Genomic DNA, 20034 nt, shown 5'->3' on the forward strand with positions numbered 1-20034 from the left:
AGAATGTGAATTCCTCAGCGGCGTTCTACTCAAACATATAGGTTTTGAATTTTGAGCAGAGCAGCCAGGGAAGGAATCATTGACGGGGGGGGGGCTTGTAGGAATTTTCAAGGCTGTTGACAGATGTGGTTCAGCATCTTGCAGTGTTTGCTGGCACTCAGAGGCAGGGCAGTCGAGAGGGATTTTTGATAAGTGGTTAGATTATTAAAGCTATGACATGGAGCTGCGCAGAGCCTCTGACTCACTCTTTTTTTTTATTTTATTTTTTTTATGTTTCCCTGGCAGAACCGGTACAGATGGTATTCTCAGCTGTGTACAAGTGTTACAAATGGCTACACTGTAGAAAACTTTTTCACTTCCTCGGATTATGATGGCATTAAAGTTTTTGTGTGGAAATTACTAACCACAGGGCAGCTCAGTTCACCTTCAGCACTGTCATATTTAAACCCTTGGTACTGATATGATATACTTCTGCTGGCTTGTTTGTTTTCACTGGTGTTACTGTGTTGAAATATTTTCCTTCTTGGATACTTGCCTTCTCAGGCTCTCTGGGAGTTTGGGTTAGAATAAAAAGCTTGAATGTTTGCATTTGTGTGGCTCGTACGAACTGAAGTTGACCTCAACCTGGGTGGAGTAAACATCTGTTTTGGTGTCACTTTCACAGATGGCTCAAAGCGTGCTCAGTTTGAAATGAAGATGTCATCTACTCAAACAGTAACAGTTTAATTTGGGCATTTAGCCTTGTGAATGTTGGTCTTTTGTGACAAAAGTAAACCATCTGAGTCACTGTTGGTGCCTGTTCCGATTCTGTGGTAATTGGGCAGAGCTTGAGGTGGAAATGAGAGCGTGAGCTGTGTTTGTTGATTATCTCTGGTCATCACTGAGCAACAGTATTGAATGCAGCAATGAAACCAGTGCTTTGATTCCAAGTTTTTTTTTTGTTTGTTTGTTTTTTGGCATATTTGCAGTCTGAGACTCCAAGAATTTCGTCCACTGTGTAACTGCCTGTACTCGGAGGCCTAATTACGTCACTTTTTAACATCCAATGCAATTGTTCTACAATGTCAGCTTCTTTTATTATGCCTGTAACTCGTTTTTTTTTTTTTTTTTTTAATTTTAAGCGTTGCTGTTAATTCAATTTTACAGTCTTTTTTAAGTAGTTAATTGGACATGACTGTATTTTTATGGGCTAGTTTAATAGACCTCAACAATGAACATACAACCCCTCTATGCTCACGTGTACTGAATATACATTATATACAAAATACATTCTAGTATATCTCCAAAATCCTATCCTTAACTTGTACATTTTTTTCCCAGTAGCTTAGACTCTGCACAATGAGTCAGATGAGGGTGACACTGATGAGATGTTCAAGAGATATAATTACTCATGAATAGTCAAATCAACAACATTTTTAACCGATGATACTTTGTTTTTCCTTACACGTGTGCATATACTTCAGTCTCCTTTACCTTCCGTCACGTAATCTTTGAATTTTGCCGCCTTTTCACTGACAAACCTGTTTCCTCTTTACTCGACAAACGCCTACTTCCTCCTTCTGTCTCTCTCTTTTGGTTACTCTTTTGCCTTAGGCGAAGCGCTGCACACACTGGTGTGAAGTTCTTGTCTATGGCTTATGATGCTGAAAGCTCCTTGTCGGGCTAAATTTGTGTAGAGAAAAGTTGCTTTCTTCATTGTGGTATAGCAGTTGCATCCTCAAGAAACAGGTTGATTTGGAAGAAAACTAGCAGTCCTGTTGGTTGTCAAGTTTTCTGGGTGAGTCCTCCCGTCTTTACAGTGAATTTACTCTTTCTTCTTGCTACACAGGATGCAGTAGGCCTCAGGGTGCGGCTCTGTGCTCCCCTGCCTCCTTTCCTCTCTACTTTGTCACCAGTGGGCACTAACATTGTGGTTAGATGTTTGCAGTCTGGAGTGCTGTGTCTTTGTATGTACTTTAAATGGTTTTTGCCTGATCCAAGATAGGGCTTTTGTGGGTTTTCTACATCTTAACCGGAGAGAAATTGTAATGTCAAAGAGCGGATGAGTTTTAAGACAGTTGTGCATTGAGGCCTCATGGTTTTGAGGATGGAAATGTGGTGCAAGTACCATATAATTTTGGAATGGCAATAGAAAGCCCACACTTATTGGAAAGTTATTGCTTGGCAATGTGAAGATTCCCAGAAATGCACATTATGGATTAGATGTATGCCTGTGGGCTTCATTTTGTCTTATGTTCATATTTCTTCTGGCCAGTTTCTTTTCTTTATTCCTGTGTCTTCATCTCTAAACATTCCAGTGTTTTGATTATCTGGGCTTGCATACTGAACATCATCTAAGTACCTCTGAACGTTTGTTACTCACTTGTTTACCTAAAATTGCTTGCTGGCTCTTGCCTTGGCCCACTATTTAGGCTTTACTAGCTTCATATGCTCTCGCTTCTTATTTTTTGTGCAAATGTATACAAGTAACATGCACACAGTATGTAAGGCGGGGTACGGGCTGAGTGCGAGTTGACTTGTTGTCACCTCAGCGTGCTTACACTTGTGCAAGAGGCTCACTGCTGGTGAGAGCTGTTACGAGCTGCTGCTAAGGATATTTGACAGGATATCCTGGCTGTGGTAGTGATACGAGAACTACAGCCGGTTAATGACACACAAAGGCCTGCTATGAGGCACATGGGCCCCGGCAAGAATCGGCAAAATGCTGTCATGTTTGTCAGTCCAACCTCCAAACTACACAAAACTGAGTTCATGAAAATCAGCTGGTGCCTTGTCGTTTGTGAGGTAATAATTTGGCCTGACTCTTGACTTCGTATAGTCAGACATGTTTTGTGTCTTGTACACTTCCTCTTTTGGTTGAATCTTGAAGCCATTCGGGACTCGAGCCTTTCCCCCTTTTTTTTTTTCCTTTTGCCATCACCCTTTATTTAGAGCTGATTCGTCAGCTCTCTGTCTCAAAGCCAGACACTCTTCCTGTGGCCTGAGCATATGTCTGTGGGGAAGGACTACACATAATTCTTACTTTTGGTGGACTTTTTTTTTTTTTTTTTTTTTTGTCAATTTTGATATGGGGGCAAGGTTGTATTTCTGAGTTAATATTCTACATAAGTGGTTCCCAGCTACATTATTCTTATTTGTATTAATTTGTTTTTCCTCTTGAGAGTGGCATGACATAAGCCACTGGAGTTATACATTTTATTTGTCCAGTTTACTGAAAAACACACAACGCCTACTCCTACGCTCATCTATTGGTTAAATATATTGAGTTTAACATCATGGGTGAGTCTGTGCTTATGTTCATTTCGCTAGACTGGGAGGTACCTCACACAAAGATGTGGAAAACTAAAGCTCAAGGATGTGTTTGTTTCTGTATGCACACATGAAAGGTGTAACATAATCATTCCGTGTCTAGTACCTGCGTGTGTGTTTCAAGGTGTCGGGCTCAGAGCGACTCAGTCCTCTCTGCAATGTCGGTGGTCTTTTGTCTTAACTCTCAGATAAATGATGGTACACACACACACACACCCACATTCACACACATTGGCCCCTGCAGCTAGGCAGGCCCTTTGTAGAGGCATCAGATGAAGAGCTAGAATGGACTCTTTTGAAATCTATCCAGCACATAAGCTAACACAGACACGCCCGGCAAAGATAGAGATATCCAAATGAACAATTGTTGCTCTCACTCTAAAGCATCAACTATAAAGAAGAGCCACTTCACAAGAAGCCCTGAATCCATGTGACAATTCCAGGAAAATCTACACCCAGTTTCAAACCCACACTGGTGTCATAAACACCAGAATCGTATAGTTGGATATAGGAAACCAAACCTGTAAGCAATAAATGGTAATTGGAGGTCCTTTCATATGTAAAAACCATGAAATGGGCAGTAGTGTGAGGTCACCTTGAAAATCAAAATCTTTGTTTACGGGCTACAAAAATGGAACCCTTAAACCACATTTGGCCGTTTCAGGTCTGTTGTGCCTAAATGGTGTACATATTGAAAAGTTTCACCATTTCAAACGTCATTTCTACTTCAAAGAAAAATGGGTTTATCTGTTTTTCAAATAATAGAGCCGTAGAAAAAATAAAAGAATAAAAACAGGGTAAAAAAATCATAACATTTGTTGTCGCAAAAAGATTTTTTACAGTTTGACTGTAACACTAAATGAAAAAGCTATGATGATTCAGAGATATTTGGTGTCATTTAATAGAAAAATAATTACAGCCAGCATAAAAGGTTGTAAATATTCCTATTCACATTTATTAACTCTTAGATTAAACTTATTAACGGCATAATTGCATCAAAATATACTGTAATTAGTGATAATGTTGCTAATATGGAAGCCATCACATTTCATTACATGTGTAATCTGTGTTCCTCAAACTTACAAAGCATGGAACAACAAAATAGAAAAGCTCATCATGTTTAGCAAACTTTTTTTAAATTAAAGATCTGGTAGTGAATACATTTTGGTTGGAGGGGAGGACTGTGGCTATATAGCTTTAGAAAAACAAATCAAGAGCAAAGGGGTAAACCTAGAATCTGAGCGTTCATTTAGACTTATTTGGGTCCAAAATTAGGGTTTTTGCGTTTGTAAAGCTGCTCAGTGAGCCACATTGAATGTCAGACAGTGTAAATCACTAACAATGTCAGCACTTACATAGTTTGGAGTTTAAAAAAAAGAGCGATGCTTCAATTACTGTTTTTATTAAGGCTTTCTGAGTGCCAGTTTGTCACGATGTGATTGTCTGTAAGAACTGCTGCCTCATGTTCCCCCACACCATTAAGGCTCCTACTAAAAGGTTGCTGGAGGAATTGGCAGGTCTCACACTTTTTTCTTTCTTTTTTTTTTCTCTTCGTTGTCTCACCAGCTCCTTCCGCAAGTCCGGGAAAAGCTGCAGTAATGTTTGCTGTGTCACACGAAGGACAGTGGAGGACTTGATGTTTCTCTCCTTGTTTCAGAAAACTTTTTTTTTTTCCCCAAATGCTTTTACAGACGTCTTAAGTTTGTGTCTGAAAACTGTATGATTTTTTTGACACACTTGCTTTCCTCTTGTCCATTTTCTCTCATGTTTATAGTTACATTTTGCTGTTCGGCCGTGTCGTTTTGCACAACTCCTGGCTGCATTTTCTACTTGCTCTGTCTCTTCATAATGGGCCCCTGTACCCTTTGCTTCAATTTACTTTAAATGTCACGCCTGCGTCCAACTCCCTTTAATCTCTGTTACTTCTTACTCCCTTCCCCTCTCTCTTGCCTCTCATGTTGCCTTGAATTTCTCGCCTTCACCCCCCTTTCCTCTTTTTCTTTCCCTCCCCCCTCCCATTACGGATGAAGTGACCCTCACATTACACATCATGAATTATTGAGGTGAAACCTAGCCCAGCCCAACAAATCACAGGACTTCTCTTTGCCTCCTCTCCCCTTACCATCTCTCGACTGTTATTGATGGTTTCTTTCCTTAATTTCAACCTCTGGCAGTCGATCAAATCACCGAGGGCAACACAGGATTTAGATTTTTTTCCTCCCTCTTAATCTTGAAGAATTATGGCAGCACGTCTCTCTAGTTACAGCAGGTGGGCGACTATTTAAGAGCAGACTGATTGCACACATACACATTCATAGTTTACAGTACTTCTCTGGATCAGAGCCCACTTAGACTGGCGGTTTGATGGTTTTGGCGTATGTAATGGCCTGCAGTTAAAACAGTGGAATTATTTTGCCTCACATGATTGTGGGGAAAGGGAGATCTTTTCTATTCGTGTTTTCGCTAATGCCTGACTTAAATTCTTTTTGGTTGAGTTCTGCATGACAATACAGCTTTGGAAGAAAGATGGGAGGTTGATGGAAACACAAGACATAAAATGTGGCATACAAAATTAATGAAGTGCAAGAAAGTGAGGCCAAAAACTGAAAAGGACCGTTCATCTTTCAAAGAAAAACCAAAAGAATATTTTCCTTTGTGAGCCTGCTTAATCTTTAAGCAGAGATGGGAATAAATAAACTTGCACTCACTCAACTAAACCAGGTTGCAGCAAATCATCAGCTCCGACATGATGAGCCCTGACAGCAGAGAGCTCAATAACAAGGTTCCATTAACGGTAAAGTGGCTGTGATGAGATGTCGGAGTGACAGAATGGGAATTGACACACACACACACCTTCAGGCTTCCCGTAGACATGAAAATATATATTGGAGACGAACTTGTGCACATACACAAATTCAAGCGAAAATCTTGTTGATTGGAAGCCGTTGCTAGGAGGGGTGTGTGTCAGCTCCTGGAAAACAATGTTGACCAGATGAGGGCAGGACCACTTGTAGCCCTGCTCATGGTGCGCTGGTGTGTTGGGCTGTTGTGTCTCTCAATTACATGGAAGCCTGTTTTCAAGAGATGTGCTCTGGCTGTCGACTCAAGAGATGTGTGTGTGCACGACTGTGTATTTCTAATCAATGTGCCCCAAGGCCGTTTATCTTTGAGTCATGAGAAGTTCTCGGTAGATGACAAGGTGCTGGGAATGCAGACAGAGATATATAAACACACACACTTTTGAGTTTATTATAAATCCTCTATACGGAGAGGAGAGGATTTATAATTTAATTTCATAAACAAACATCCAATTTAAGGAATTATTTGCTCATTAATAAATTGAGCTGAAATATTCTAAGTAAATATGTTACCCAGGAGCCTATAGCAATTGTTTGGAATTGTCCCAAAGTTGACGAAGAATGCCACGCGATCCGAGCAGCAACTATCAGTGGCACAGTGTAAGTGCCTGTTTTTGACACTAATAATACAAGTTTACCAGAGAATTATAGATAGAATGATGCATCGGATAAGGGCTCTTACATACCAAACTGATGTGAAGAACAAGCGCTGACAAGAGGCCCCCCCGCTGGCTGCTGTCAGCACATGGACACACCACAAAGATGACTTGCAGCTGCTGAATATCCAGAATGTACAGTCTGCGTATGCGCAAGACATCATTGCTAGCCAGTGCAGAGGGGAGCGGTAATGCATCATACAATAATGGAAACTGGAAGACTCCATATATTTGAAAAAATAAATAGATCAGTGTGTGGTTGTGATTTTTGGTAATGTCAAACAGAACTGTTCTTTGTGGAGTCCGGATTATCAGTTTGACTTCAGTTTCTTGTTTCACTTTCTTAAGTGCTGCTTGTTTTTGGGGAAATGAAGGGGACAGATGAGAAGCGATTTGCGTGACATGTTAGGTTAGATGTAAGCAACACCGAACAGCCAATTGGAGAGAGTTCTTTCACTGACAGACCATATCTGCAAGTTGGTGTGTAAAATGAGACACTGATGGAGACCCGACAATGGTGACGGACTGCACACACCAAAAATAAAACAAAGATGAATGTTCACCAACTCTCAACCGCCAATTGTTGGCTTTGTGTGCAAGACCTCTGGCATGTAACGGTCTTACTCGAACAAAAGCCTCACTCTTAAATCTTAAAGTTGGTGGGTTTTTGCAGCAAGACACTGGCGTAAAAGTGAAAGTTAGAATGGTGTTCCGCCTTTCATGTCCAGGAGGGTACAACCGTCAAGGTGTATTCAACCTAGCCCGCACTCCCCTTTTTATGGATGTTTATGTTGCAGACAGCAGAGTGTCAGCCAATCTTAAGTTGTGGTTTACACACACCAAAGACTTGTTTTTGTAGATGCTGATCTACTGAGGCTATAATACGAACAGCAAAGGGTTTTTGGTCTGCAGCCCTTCTTTGAGTGGAATATAGATGTCAGAGTTGGAGTATGGAATGCAGTTTACTGTTATCTACATTTAGCATTTCTCAATTATGAAAGTGAACTCTGCAGTGTGGGATGATAATGGCAACAACAAACATTTTCACTTGGGGCTAATTGCCCCATTATTCACGTAGCCTGGCAATCTCACTCTTTGGATCATTTCCAAACAGTTTTATTTCTATAAGTCATTTAGGCTACAGCTACACGAAAATGAAACGAGGGTTTTTTTTAAACAGAGTACGAAAATTATTGCGACCCCACAGGAAAGCTTCTGTAAAAATATCAGGTCCTCATGGCAACGCCACGCTTGCTGAAAACGATGCAGTACACACGCTACACCTCTATGTGCGCTGTAAGCCACCCCCACCGGTTACAATAGAAGAAGCAATGCGCATGCGTGTACGCCCCTACTCCTAGTTAGCAATGTCTGCAGCAGTGCTACTGTCAATGTTGTGGGGTCCAAAAAAAAAAAATGTTGTGGGGTCCATGATGATCGCTGTCTGTCCTTGTTGTGTTGTCGTCTTCTTCCGGATTTTGAATGGATGTTGCGCGCAAAGCCGCTTTTTGTTCTGGTCACTGACGTATGTGTATACGTCACTGGCATTGGTCATGTAGCTGTGACGCAGATGTAAACAAATCCGTTCTGGCTGTAACAATGGCAACGCGAACGGCGGCGTTCCTAGATCTTCCCACTCTGGAACCCATTCTCCAAAAATATCGTTTTGGGGTACCCAGAACGCCGGCTTCATATGGCCACGACAGCCAAACAATAAGCAATTATAGTGAAAAACGTTTCCATGTAACCAGGCCCTAAGACCGTAAAACATAGGAAAATATGGCCCAAAGGCCCAAATTCTAATAACTCTGTTTTGTTTTGAAATGAGACAGAGGGTCTGAGAATTAGAATTCCAATTGCTTACTTTTAGCTATTATGAGGTAAACATCACTTGGTCATCACACCATGCAGAGAAGAAGCGAGGCCTTCAATTTGAAGTCAGCATAACCTCTCTCTTGCCCCTTCTGCGTGATGAGGCCCATTCAGTTGCCACAGTGAGGCATGCTATGACCAAAGTCAGGGAGGCTATTGTACACCTCAACCCAGGCCAGATTCCTGTTATGACTGCAGACCAGCCTATTTATGCTCTTGCCAAGCAAATCCAGTGGCACTGGCCTGATGAGTACGGTGAAGACAAATTTGTCATCATGTTTGGCGGTCTGCACACAGAGATGGCTGCATTCCGATCACTTGGAACCCTGCTTAAAGGGAGCGGGTGGACAGGTGCTCTTGTGGAAGCGGGGGTGACTACGTCTGGAATAGCTGACTCATGTCTGTCTGCCGCAAGCGTCACAAGAACACGCCATATACACCAAGTCACAGCGTACTGTCTGTACATGCTCCAAAAGGAAGCATATGAGCATTACTGTGCAGAACAGAATGAAAGCATCTTGAGCTTTGATGACTGGTGCAACACTCAAAGAAAAGAGAGTCCTCAGTTCCAGTTCTGGGAACTTGTCATGTCTATGGAATTAGTAGTTTTCTCATTGATCAGGTCATTCAGGGAAGCTAACTTCAGCTTGTACTGTCAATCATTATCCGCTTTAATTCCATTCTTTTTTGCAAACAATAATGTTAACTATGCTCGATGGCTTCCAGTCCACCTCCGAGACATGGTCACTTTGGAGCAAACACATCCTCACATATTCAGTGAATTTCAGCAGGGAAAGTTTGTGGTCCACAAAACTCACAGAGAGTTTTCAGGCTTAGCCATTGACCAAGCTCATGAGCAGGCCAATGCGGTGGTCAAAGGTGATGGTGGTGCCATTGGAGTGACTGAGGATGCATCTGCTCTCAGGCGGTGGATGGTGTCTGGACCAGAAGTAAGCCAGTTAGTCAACCAGTATGAGTTGGCATGTCAAGTCAAGGTAGCACAAGGAGATATCAGGCATCATGAGCAGACTAGTCAGTCGCAGAAATCATTCATTGACAAGGTTCAGAAATTGTTCGTTGTGATGAAGGATCTAGGCAATCCTTTTCAGGAGGAGTCGAATGATCTGCTTACACTGGACAAAAACACCATAGCACATCCCAGTGCTGCAGAGCTTGTAAGATCTCACTTAGAAGAAGGCATAGTTGCCTTCAGAGATTTTTTCAATGGTCTTGGTGATGAGGCTTCCTTCCACAAGCCCATCAAAAAGAACAGAACAGATTTCTTTCGCCAAGATGTGGCTGTAGCCTCGAGTGAAGCAAAGAAAAAAATACTCAAGAATGACTGTCATCTTTTCTCACGGCTCTTTATATCGTGTCAATCAAGGGAGTGTGACCTGCTTGAGTTTTTTAGACACGAGAATCAGTCCTTTCCTGCTGCACTGAGTGACACAGGCAAACTCCACTCTGGACAGTCTCAACTCACCAACATTCTGGAAGCTACTGTTTCTCCACCTGAGAGACAACCAAAATGTGAAGCCATTATCATTGATGGTTCTGCCCTTGTGCATTCAATGTCCCCAAAGACATCAAAGACCTTTCAAGAGTATGCTGTGCAAGATGTAGCTCCAAAGATTCTGATGTATTCAAAGTATGAGCGAACAGACATTGTTTTTGATGTGTACTGGACCTCAAGCCTGAAGGCTGAAACAAGGTCAAAGAGAGGTAAGGCAGATCGACGAAGAGTGACTGACACAAAACAAAACTACCTCCAAACTGGAAAAGCTTTCTGCGAGACAGTCACTACAAAACAGAGCTGTTCGAGTTCTTGGCTGACAAGATTGTGACCCTGTGTCCCCACAATGTCATAGTTGTGACAAAAGGAGAGCAGGCTCTTTCAAACAAATCAATCAGCACTGAAGGTTTGTGTCCATGCAACCATGAAGAAGCTGACACCAGGATCTTCACACATGCTCTTCATGCAGCCAAGCAACAGATAAAATCTTTGTTGATTAAGGCATGTGACACAGATATTCTTGTTCTTGCTGTCAGTGTGTTTACGGTTCTTCAGGATGCAGGCCTGGAAATGGTTTGGGTAGAATTTGGCCAGGGTCAATCCCTTAGGTGGTTGCCAATTCATGATATGGTGCTAAATCTTGGCCCAGAGAAATGTAGTGGCTTACCCTTTTTTCATGCTTTCACTGGTTGTGATGTTGTGTCAGCTTTCCATGGGGAAAGGCAAGAAAACAGCATGGCAAGCATGGGAGGTGTGCCCTGAAGTGAGTCCAGTCTTCCACAAGCTCAGACGGTACTGACCTACCATAACTGAGGCAGACCTCAACATCCTTGAGAGGTTTGTTGTCACCATGTATGACAAGCACAGCACTACAGCCAAGGTTGATGAAGCAAGACTGGAATTATTTGCTCGGAAGCAAAGGTCTTATGATTCAATTCCACCAACAAGCGCATCTCTGGTACAGCATGTTAAACGGTCTGCCTTCCAAGCCGCCTGCATATGGGGCCAGGCAACAATATGCAAAATGCAGACTGAGAACCCTGCCAACTGGGGATGGCATAAAGATGGTGAGGTCTGGAGAGTTTTCTGGTCAACTCTTCCACCCATCGCTCAGGCCTGTCAGCAGTTGACAAAATGTGGCTGCAAGACAGAATGCAGAGGCTTATGCAAATGTTCTCGCTTTAGCCTGAAGTGCACCCAGTTATGCACTTGCAAATGTGAGAACTAAATAGATAGAAGCACTAAAAAGTAACAAAAGCACTGATAAAAGTTGTCAGTCAACAACAAACCGTTTTCCGACTCAAACAATAGGCACTTTTTTCACTTGACCCAGAACATCTTTTGGCAACACCTGAGTAAAAAGAGAACAACTTTTTCTTCCCCATGTCCACTATAGCATTGTAGTTAAGAGTAATAGGTAGAACGTCAATGATATTTTAGACTGTCTGTAATACGGTAATAATGTTATAGTGAAGTTTTTAAACTAACAGTGAAGCATTGCCCTGTAGCAATGGAATGCACTACATTTCAATTTTGTGTTATAATATTAGATAATCTTAAGTTTTTGAATGCAGAATAGGACTGCCCATGTCCCAAAACATCTAATTTGATGTTGATATAATCAAAATAGAACTATTTTGTCACAATAAAGCCCAAACAATGATTGAGAATACGTCAAATGGTGGCCATCTTGAAAAATGGCGGCCATCTTGTTTTTTCACTTGGACAACGTACTTTTATGTTAAAGTAGGTTCTAGAGCACTAGTGTGCCAAATATGGTGCTTGTATCACCAACTGAAATATTCTCTCACTAATCTGCCCTACTATATGGCTAAAAGCTAAATAGATCAACCATTGATCATGCTCTCCATCTTCATTGTGGTATGCAAACATTTACTGCTAAATACCAAAGGCTACTGAGGCTAAGGTCTTTAGCCATTATACTATATTTAGTGTAGCAGCTTGAATACCTCTTTTCTGATTTTTATGACATCTTATCCAATAAATCAGAGGACCATCTACTAAGTTAGCTTCAACCTTCCCACACCATAAATTCCATTTAAAAATTCATCCATTTCTTTGTGGACCAAAGTGGTAAACCACACAAAAGACCGACACTGTAACACCCAGAGCCATGTTGCTACAAGCATGGCTCGAAATGTTGGCTGGCTGCGTCAAGATTGGCACTCTGCATAGCTTTCATAACCGTCTCTCTGCCTTCAGTTTGTATTGAGAAGGATGGTAGTCTGTGCATAGATGACTTGATGATGTGTTTTTGTTTGTGGAAGACAAGTGAATCACACATTCTGTGCGTATGTACAATGGGACTCATCTCTGTGACGCTTCTTTCTTCTTCATTTGGAATAAGGAATTAGTTGCTGCCATAATTTGTAAACGACAGGCTTGTTTCAACAGTAAGTGCTCAAAGTGTGATTATACTCATCTAGATGTTTGGATCTATTGGTCTCTTTTAAGGGAACATTCACCACCTTGCTGTTGACCCGAAGTGATTTTTATATATTTTTTTTTTTTGACTGAGTTGATAGAGGGGGCAGAAATGGGGAAATACAACTCTGCTTGCACTGAGCATGACTCTCGGTGCAGTCTCAGCAAGTATTTAACATACATTATGAAACCAATCTTCTCTTCAATGGACATACTCATTCATATTTCAGGAGTGAAATTCAAAGCAGAAGGGTTGAGTGACTCATTTTTGTGGGGTTGTGACAAACGTGACTTGAGTTTGTCACTCAGTTTGGAAAGAAAATAGATCCACATCTACAGCCATTGATGCAGCAGCTGCCATGGCAACGGCCCCTTGAATAAAGGCTATGTGGATTATTATGGGGTGACTCATTCAGAAAGCCAGGACAGTTTCATTACATACACTATCTTTAAGTTAATGCACACTCGTGCAACACTGTATGTATTCTACAGTAGAGTGAAAACTGCTGACAGAGGCAGTTTTGGTCGGTGTTGTGGATGCTCTAGTCTTTTTCCACTCATTTTTCCATCTTTTTGTACTCATGCACAAATGATGTATACATCAACATTTACAATATTCCGCTCCATAGTTTCCTCCCAGGAATTGGTTTGAGACAGTTTTTATTCATTATGGATCGAAATGAAATATGTAGACCGACTTCTCCACAAGGAACTAGGATGGTCCAAGCGGGGCCATGGAGGTAAATTATTGATGCCTTCCCTGGTTGGTTTGGGTTATGTATCTTCGCAACTTTTCCACTCAATAAAAGTGTGCACTGGCAAGTTTCATCAGACCCCCTGCAAGCACACAGAAGTGGTTTTACTCAGCTCTGTTTCAGAGTAACTGTGATTTGGCTGTTTGTCCACCATGGGACCTCAAACTGGCTTATTATAGAAATCCACAGGGATTTTCCCGGTCAGTCGGACAGCCTGCTTCTCTGTTAGCTATCAAGCCTTTTTTTTATGCCCTCCAAGTAGTCCTGTGAAACAGAGAAACCAGTTGGAGGCAACCCAAATTATGGGTTTAATGTCAGAGTGTGACTGCTTGAAACCGGAGTTAGATTTGGGGTGTTTACCTACTTTTTTGCAGTAAATGACAGTTGTTGTAGCTCATGGTTTGTTGCTCAAAAGCAGTCTGTGCACTGTGGGAGGAAAAAAATAAATCTACTGTTTTTAGTTGATGGGAATGGAGATTGTGTCAGTTTGGGAGCATGGAGAGAATGAGGGAAGCAAAGAGGTATGCCAGTGTGATGTCATGGATATGCTAATTAGTTTGTCATGTCATCTAGCAACATTTTAGCAACTTTTCTAGGAGGCTCTAGCTATTTTCCATTTGAAAAGCAGCTGAAAGATAACGTCCTCTCAGTTGAATTATGGCACAATATCCTTATGAAGGTTTTGATAATGGACTCTCTAAATACCATTCGAATATTCTTTTGGCACAATTTTTTAACAGTAATTTATGATTACAAATCAAAGTTAATTTAAGTCACACTTGAGTAATTTACCCAGGTTTACTCAGTTGGAAAACAAACATTTTCAAGCATCTGCTTCATGCTTTCCATGACGAGTAAACGGACATTTGTGTGTAAAGCTGGAGCGTGTCCCTTTAAACTGGAGGAACAGGGAAAAAGACTTAACTCTTGGCTAAAGCACAGCTAATGCTTTCGCTCTCACTCGACTGGAACTCTTTTATCACCTAAACATGAAGGACTTTCAAACTGAACAGCTTCTGCGCTTCAGTCATAGAAAGAAGCTTTTGAGTGATTTTTTTTTTTTTAAATTTATTTATTTATTTATTTTTTCTCTGCTGTTCAGAAAGGTCAGAACCAAAGGCTCTTGTAAAACTATGAATCTATGAAAGATTGTTGTGGTTTTAAAATAAAAAAAAATGGAATCAGGCTACACCTTGGATTTAAAAACAAATAAATAAATAAATAAAATAATTTTGAATATTTTTTTCTTTTAAACACCCTACAAGACACTTATAGAAAATGAGGGTGTCTGCTTGGTTTTATGTAAGTAAAAACTGGAGACACGAAGTACTATTTTCACTGCCACCGCTTGGATTTGTTTGAAGAGCGTAGTTTTTTAGTTAGTTTTTTGATAATGAAAGGTTTGACTGAAATAATTTCTTCGTTTTTATTCCAAAGAAAGCATTGGTATTAGCTCTTTAGTAGCTTCTGCAGGAAGTGGGTTTATCAGTTATGTATGAGCAGTTCCTCCATCCTCATGCTGTGCTGTACCTATGTCTATACTCATGTATTTTTCAGCACCGCGCTCGTCAACCTTCCCTCACCAGTCATATACAATATCTTCAAACCCCATCTAAGAGAACTAGTTCTAGTTCTTGACTAATGTGTCTCCTTTTTCTTCTTCTTTCACTTCAGCTCTGCAGGTTTGGATGAGCCATCTTCAGTAGTGCAGACAGGTGTGAGGAAGCAGGACTCACACCAAACACCCCCCACCCACCCCCCACCCCCACCCCGGCAGCCATGCCGCCGCCAGCAGACATCGTCAAGGTGGCCATTGAGTGGCCGGGGGCATTCCCCAAGCTTATGGAAATAGACCAGGTGGGTTATTATGAGCACACAGTTCTATCCTTTAAATCCACCAAGACATATTGTCGATCTAACAGATAAAAAGTGAATGTTTTGTCTCAAGTTGACAATCATTTGCAGATTTTGACACCAAATACACACAGCCTGTTTTCCCTGAACACAGTAGAGCACCGTCATCCGTTGTCTTGTAAATATTGAAGTCGCTTGAAGGTGATGGGCGGACGTGATTAGGGTCTGATGCAGCTTTTGCATTGTTTCCATCAATTAATCTAATTAGCGTAAGAAAGGAAGTGCCCTAAATTATAGATGTCTAACAACTAACACAGCCAAACAAACACGCGCGTTCTGTTAAGTTACATGATGGATTCCGTACAAAGTTTAACGTCTTTTCAAAAAAGGATGATGACAACAGACAACAGATCTTTGTCTGGGAGGGCTTATTAAAACCATGTGTCAGCACAAGGTTAAAGGACTGTGTTGATATAGTGCCTTTCTCTTGTTGACCACTCGGTCTGATTTCCTTTACAAGCCTCATTTACTCATTTGCACACATTTTTCAATCATGCACCCCTTGTAAACTGATGAGCTTCATCATGAGGTTTGAAAACATAACCACTCTTACTCTCGCACAAATCTTATGAAAACACAGTTATGACTTTTTTGAGTTTCCGCTAGAAATTTTTTATTTTTTTTTAAATTGGCTATTAAAAAATAAGACACACGGGCACATTTTTATCAACATGTAAAGATTCAGTTTTTGTTTTTTTATTTCAATGAGATTCACTGAGGAATTTAAACCTATACAGTCTACTGATTTTCATAATTCAGTGGAGGAGTGATGGCTTTTGAGAGTTCATTACACACAGCTCATATCTATGCTGTTTGTCAGCAGATGGTTGATGTCTAACAAACACTGAATAACGTGCAAATAAAATAATTAGCCCAAACAATGACTACCTTGTGTTGGGGGTACATGTTTGCTGTTTGATTGCACATACAGTGTGTAAAATGGCCTTTTCGCTGTGTATGTGAGTCACAGATGGGCTAATGACTGTACAAGCTCTGAATCACTGAGGCAACTGGAGCCACGATTGCCCTTCTCAATGGATAACCCACTGAATGAAGCACTGAACTGTGGAATATGTGTTCCTCTGATTGTGCCATGACTCGCTTTGCGCACTTAAGTGTGGATTTAGAGATGTGGCTTTTGCATTTAATGACCCCTTAGCACTCTTCATTTCTAAAATTCAAATTGCTTTCAGTTTGCTCCTTCTTGTGACTTTGCTTCTTTAAGCCCCTCTCCTCCTCTTTCCCGTCCTCCACTTTTCTTCAGCTCTCCTATCTGTCATCTTTCTCTTGTTCCTTCTATCTGTTTTCTCCTCCGCCTCGTCCTTCTTTGCTTTTGCTCTCATTCATTCCCCCTCTCACTCCTCCTCCCTTTGTTGTGCTGTGACTATGAAACTTGCGCTGTGCCTCTTCTTCTCTTGTCCTCCAGCACCAGCCCCCTCCTCTTCCTCCTCCCTCTGCATCTCCTCTGTACAATAGGCCCTGCAGTGGCATATGGCTGTCTGACTCATGCGATGGGGAGTGGGCTTCTGCTGCTCGCGCTGTCTTGAGACCCAGAGAAAGAGTGTGTGTGGGTGTGCATGAATATAACTTGTTAGTGAGTGTTTTTTTTTGTTTGTTTGTTTTTGGTTTTTTTTATTGTTTACGTAGGCACAACACTTCTCATAAATGTTATGTGTAGGCTTGATTGTGTGGCAACATGCTACTGCTCATGTGTGTGCGCTTATGTGTAACAGCTGTGCATGTCTGTGCTTGTATCCTTGGGTATGAGGATGTGTGTGTGTGTGTGTGTGTGTGTGTGTGTGCTTTTGATTTCTGGCTCTGTTTGCATATGCTCCTCTGTAGTGTTTGTTTGAGGTATGTCTGCTTCAGTGTGTGGCTGCATAAATTCAAGTATCTTCAGTGCGTCATTGGCTCAAAAGTCCAGCATTTGAGTTTGAATGCGAGAGATTCAGTACAAGTGCAGGCAATTGTATGAAGTGTTTTTATTGCTGTTGTTAAGCCATAAATGCAACAGAGAAATGAGGGAGATTACTTGGTGAGTCTTCTAGTGGAATGAGAGAACTGTTTGCAGATGGGAACCGAAGAATTTTATTCAAAAAAGGGGATTAGAAAATGGAACAAAATGTGAGCTGCTGCTGCCAGTAACAATTTGATAATACAAACATGTTCCGACTAAGTAAAGATTTGTATTTGTTACAGGACAGAAATATGTTGATTGGGTCAACATCCGTCCATTCAAACGGCTTGAATGGCTTTATGACTCCTGGCAACTTTATTTTATAAAAACAATCAGACAACACAAATGTTTTGGTCTTACAGAGGTGTGTGTTTAGCATATAAGGTTGGCCAGCAGCATCTCTATGTGTAATAGTTTAATACGTGCAGACAGTTCTACTTGTTATCCTTCCAGTCATAAATTATTATGTCAGTTATCAGGAGCTGAAGAGCTAGTGAATAGTGCACCATCGCTTGAAATTTCATTCACTAGATTATGCGCTATCATGTTGTACATTGAAGTCTTGATGTTTGCATATGGTGCATGCTTCTGTATTAGTTGCGAGAATTGCACAGCAATTTGCCCTGGACTACAGTAGGCATGAAGAGGTAATGACTGGTGTGGAGAGAAGGTAATGGTAAGGGGGAGAAAGATGTGGCGGGCACTCGGGCAGGGAAATACAAAGGGAGAGGAGTAGATGCAGAAGGAAAGAAGGGGTATTTAACTTTCGAAGAAGTAAAAGAAAGAAAAACCGTCTTGTTTTAAGATCTTTGAGTCAGGAAGAACACAGAAGCTGTACTGCATTTAGAGATGTGTGATTTGCTGAGATTATCTCTTATTTTTTCAGTTCTAAAATATTTTGATATAGAAATGTATCAAAATGTCTTCTCAATTCCAAAGTGGGAAAAATTACATTTGCTGTAAATCATAGAAAGGAATTAGGAGGTTTTGGGTATTTTTACATTTCTAAAGCTTTGCTGGTGTCTGAACTTGTAAAATGTTTGCTCATGAAGAACACAGCTGAATTTAGAAAAGCAATAAATGTGAGGCTGTTTTTGTCAAAAATTCAGTTTTAGTGTGTTTACATTGTGGTCTGGCATCTTATTGTAAGCCAAGCAGAAACATGGTTGAGGCTGTCATTGCTCACACACACATAATCCTTCCATATTTGTCCTCATAATTCTCCTCCACAATGAATGATTTCTGTATTGATTTACTCTCGCTGACTTTGCCTCTTTCCCCACTTTTCACCCTCTCTTCTCACATTTGGTCCACATAACACCACACAGACATTTAAACCAGGTTAAGCACTTGATTTTTATTTGGTCTTTAATTTTTTCTCTTTGCTCCCACGTTAAATAATGAACTTTGCTATAATGTTACTTCCACAAATCAGGAAATATCCGAATAAAGGTTAATATTCCTGTGCATAACCCTGGGCATAAGACATTGTCATTATCATGTTGGATTTTGATGCTGTGGCCTGAAACACACACTTAGGTTGCATCAGGAGTCTTTTTGACTTGCAGTGTAATGTCAGTGCATGTGGACTGTTAGAAACTGGCATAAAATACAAAATCAAATTATTTGATTCCTCCACATAGTCGAGAAAATGCAGAACTTTAGCAAATGTACTTTCCACCACTTTACAAGCAAAACATCTTTGCCGCTGGCCTGCAAGCAGTTTCACTTACAGTAATGATGGGTGAAATGTTGCAACAGTCATGGTCAGCGTTCCCACAGCGGCTCCTGATGAACAGCATCCCATTGTGTCAGACCTGCCAACATAAAATAATTGCAGCCCACTCAGAATGTGACTGTTGTTTTAGGAGCTCGAGTTTGAACTGTGAACTGAACGTAGTTTTGCCTTTTTATTCACAGAAAAAGCCTCTCTCAGCCATCATTAAAGAAGTGTGCGAGGGGTAAGTCTGCACAAATGCGTGCCTTTGCTTTTGGAAGTTATTCTCTAATGGACTTCTCCCTTTCTCTGTCTCCATACTTGAATCATTTGAGATGTTCTACACTTGCCAGTTGAAATTAAATGTTTCTCTTCATCTGACGCCTTTTAGATGGTCCTTGGGGAACCCTGAAAACTTTGCTCTGCAGATTGCTGACGCAACGAATTTCTACATCACAGAAAAGGTTTGGTTATCTGTTTCAAACTGCAAGCAGCAGTGTTCATAATTGGGAACACATTGGGTTTACAGTGCATAATAATCTGTTTGTTTCAATCCTCCACAGAATCGCAATGACATCAAGAACGGCTCAATCCTGCGCTTAACCACCTCTCCCGTAAGTTTTAGGTGATTTTTACTATCCAAGATAACACAGTTTCGTACACAATCTGATTTATTTGGATGGATATTCTCATCTCTGTATCTGTGTCCTTTCCCTTTCTGCCCCTCCAGTACCAGACTGCCGTCCAGCTTCATGAACGGATCCAGTCATCTAGCATGGATGCCAAGCTGGAGGCACTGAAGGACCTGGCCAACGCATCCCGAGACATTACTTTTGCACAGGAGTTCATCAACTTGGACGGCATCTCCCTGCTCACTCAGATGGTGGAAAGTGGGACTGAGTAAGTCCATTGTCTTTCCATCTCATTTGCTCAGCTGGAACAGTGTTTTCCTTTCCCTTGCACAATATCCTCCATCATCCCTGCGTGATTAAATGTGACTTTTATTTGCTGATTGATCTTTTTGAAGAAGTTCAAAGT

The 20034-nt window shown here is 41.1% G+C and overlaps 1 protein-coding gene across 4 annotated transcripts in view; it reads left to right on the forward strand.

Annotated features, from left to right (window-relative positions):
* The window catches only part of elmo1 (engulfment and cell motility 1 (ced-12 homolog, C. elegans)), a 104482-nt gene that overhangs the window by 25743 nt on the left and 58705 nt on the right, over positions 1-20034 (forward strand). For 3 of the 4 annotated variants that reach the window (XM_075450194.1, XM_075450192.1, XM_075450195.1), the window contains 5 exons: positions 15083-15265; positions 19200-19240; positions 19388-19460; positions 19560-19610; positions 19727-19896. In XM_075450194.1, the coding sequence (XP_075306309.1) occupies positions 15188-15265; positions 19200-19240; positions 19388-19460; positions 19560-19610; positions 19727-19896 (413 nt within the window). In that variant the 5' untranslated portion in view covers positions 15083-15187. Of the gene's footprint in view, positions 1-1578; positions 1778-15082; positions 15266-19199; positions 19241-19387; positions 19461-19559; positions 19611-19726; positions 19897-20034 lie in introns of those variants that run through there. The other variant, XM_075450193.1, reaches the window with a different exon arrangement.

The sequence above is a fragment of the Odontesthes bonariensis genome, chromosome 18 (assembly GCF_027942865.1).
Source record: "Odontesthes bonariensis isolate fOdoBon6 chromosome 18, fOdoBon6.hap1, whole genome shotgun sequence".
Classification (NCBI taxonomy): Eukaryota; Metazoa; Chordata; class Actinopteri; order Atheriniformes; family Atherinopsidae; genus Odontesthes; species Odontesthes bonariensis.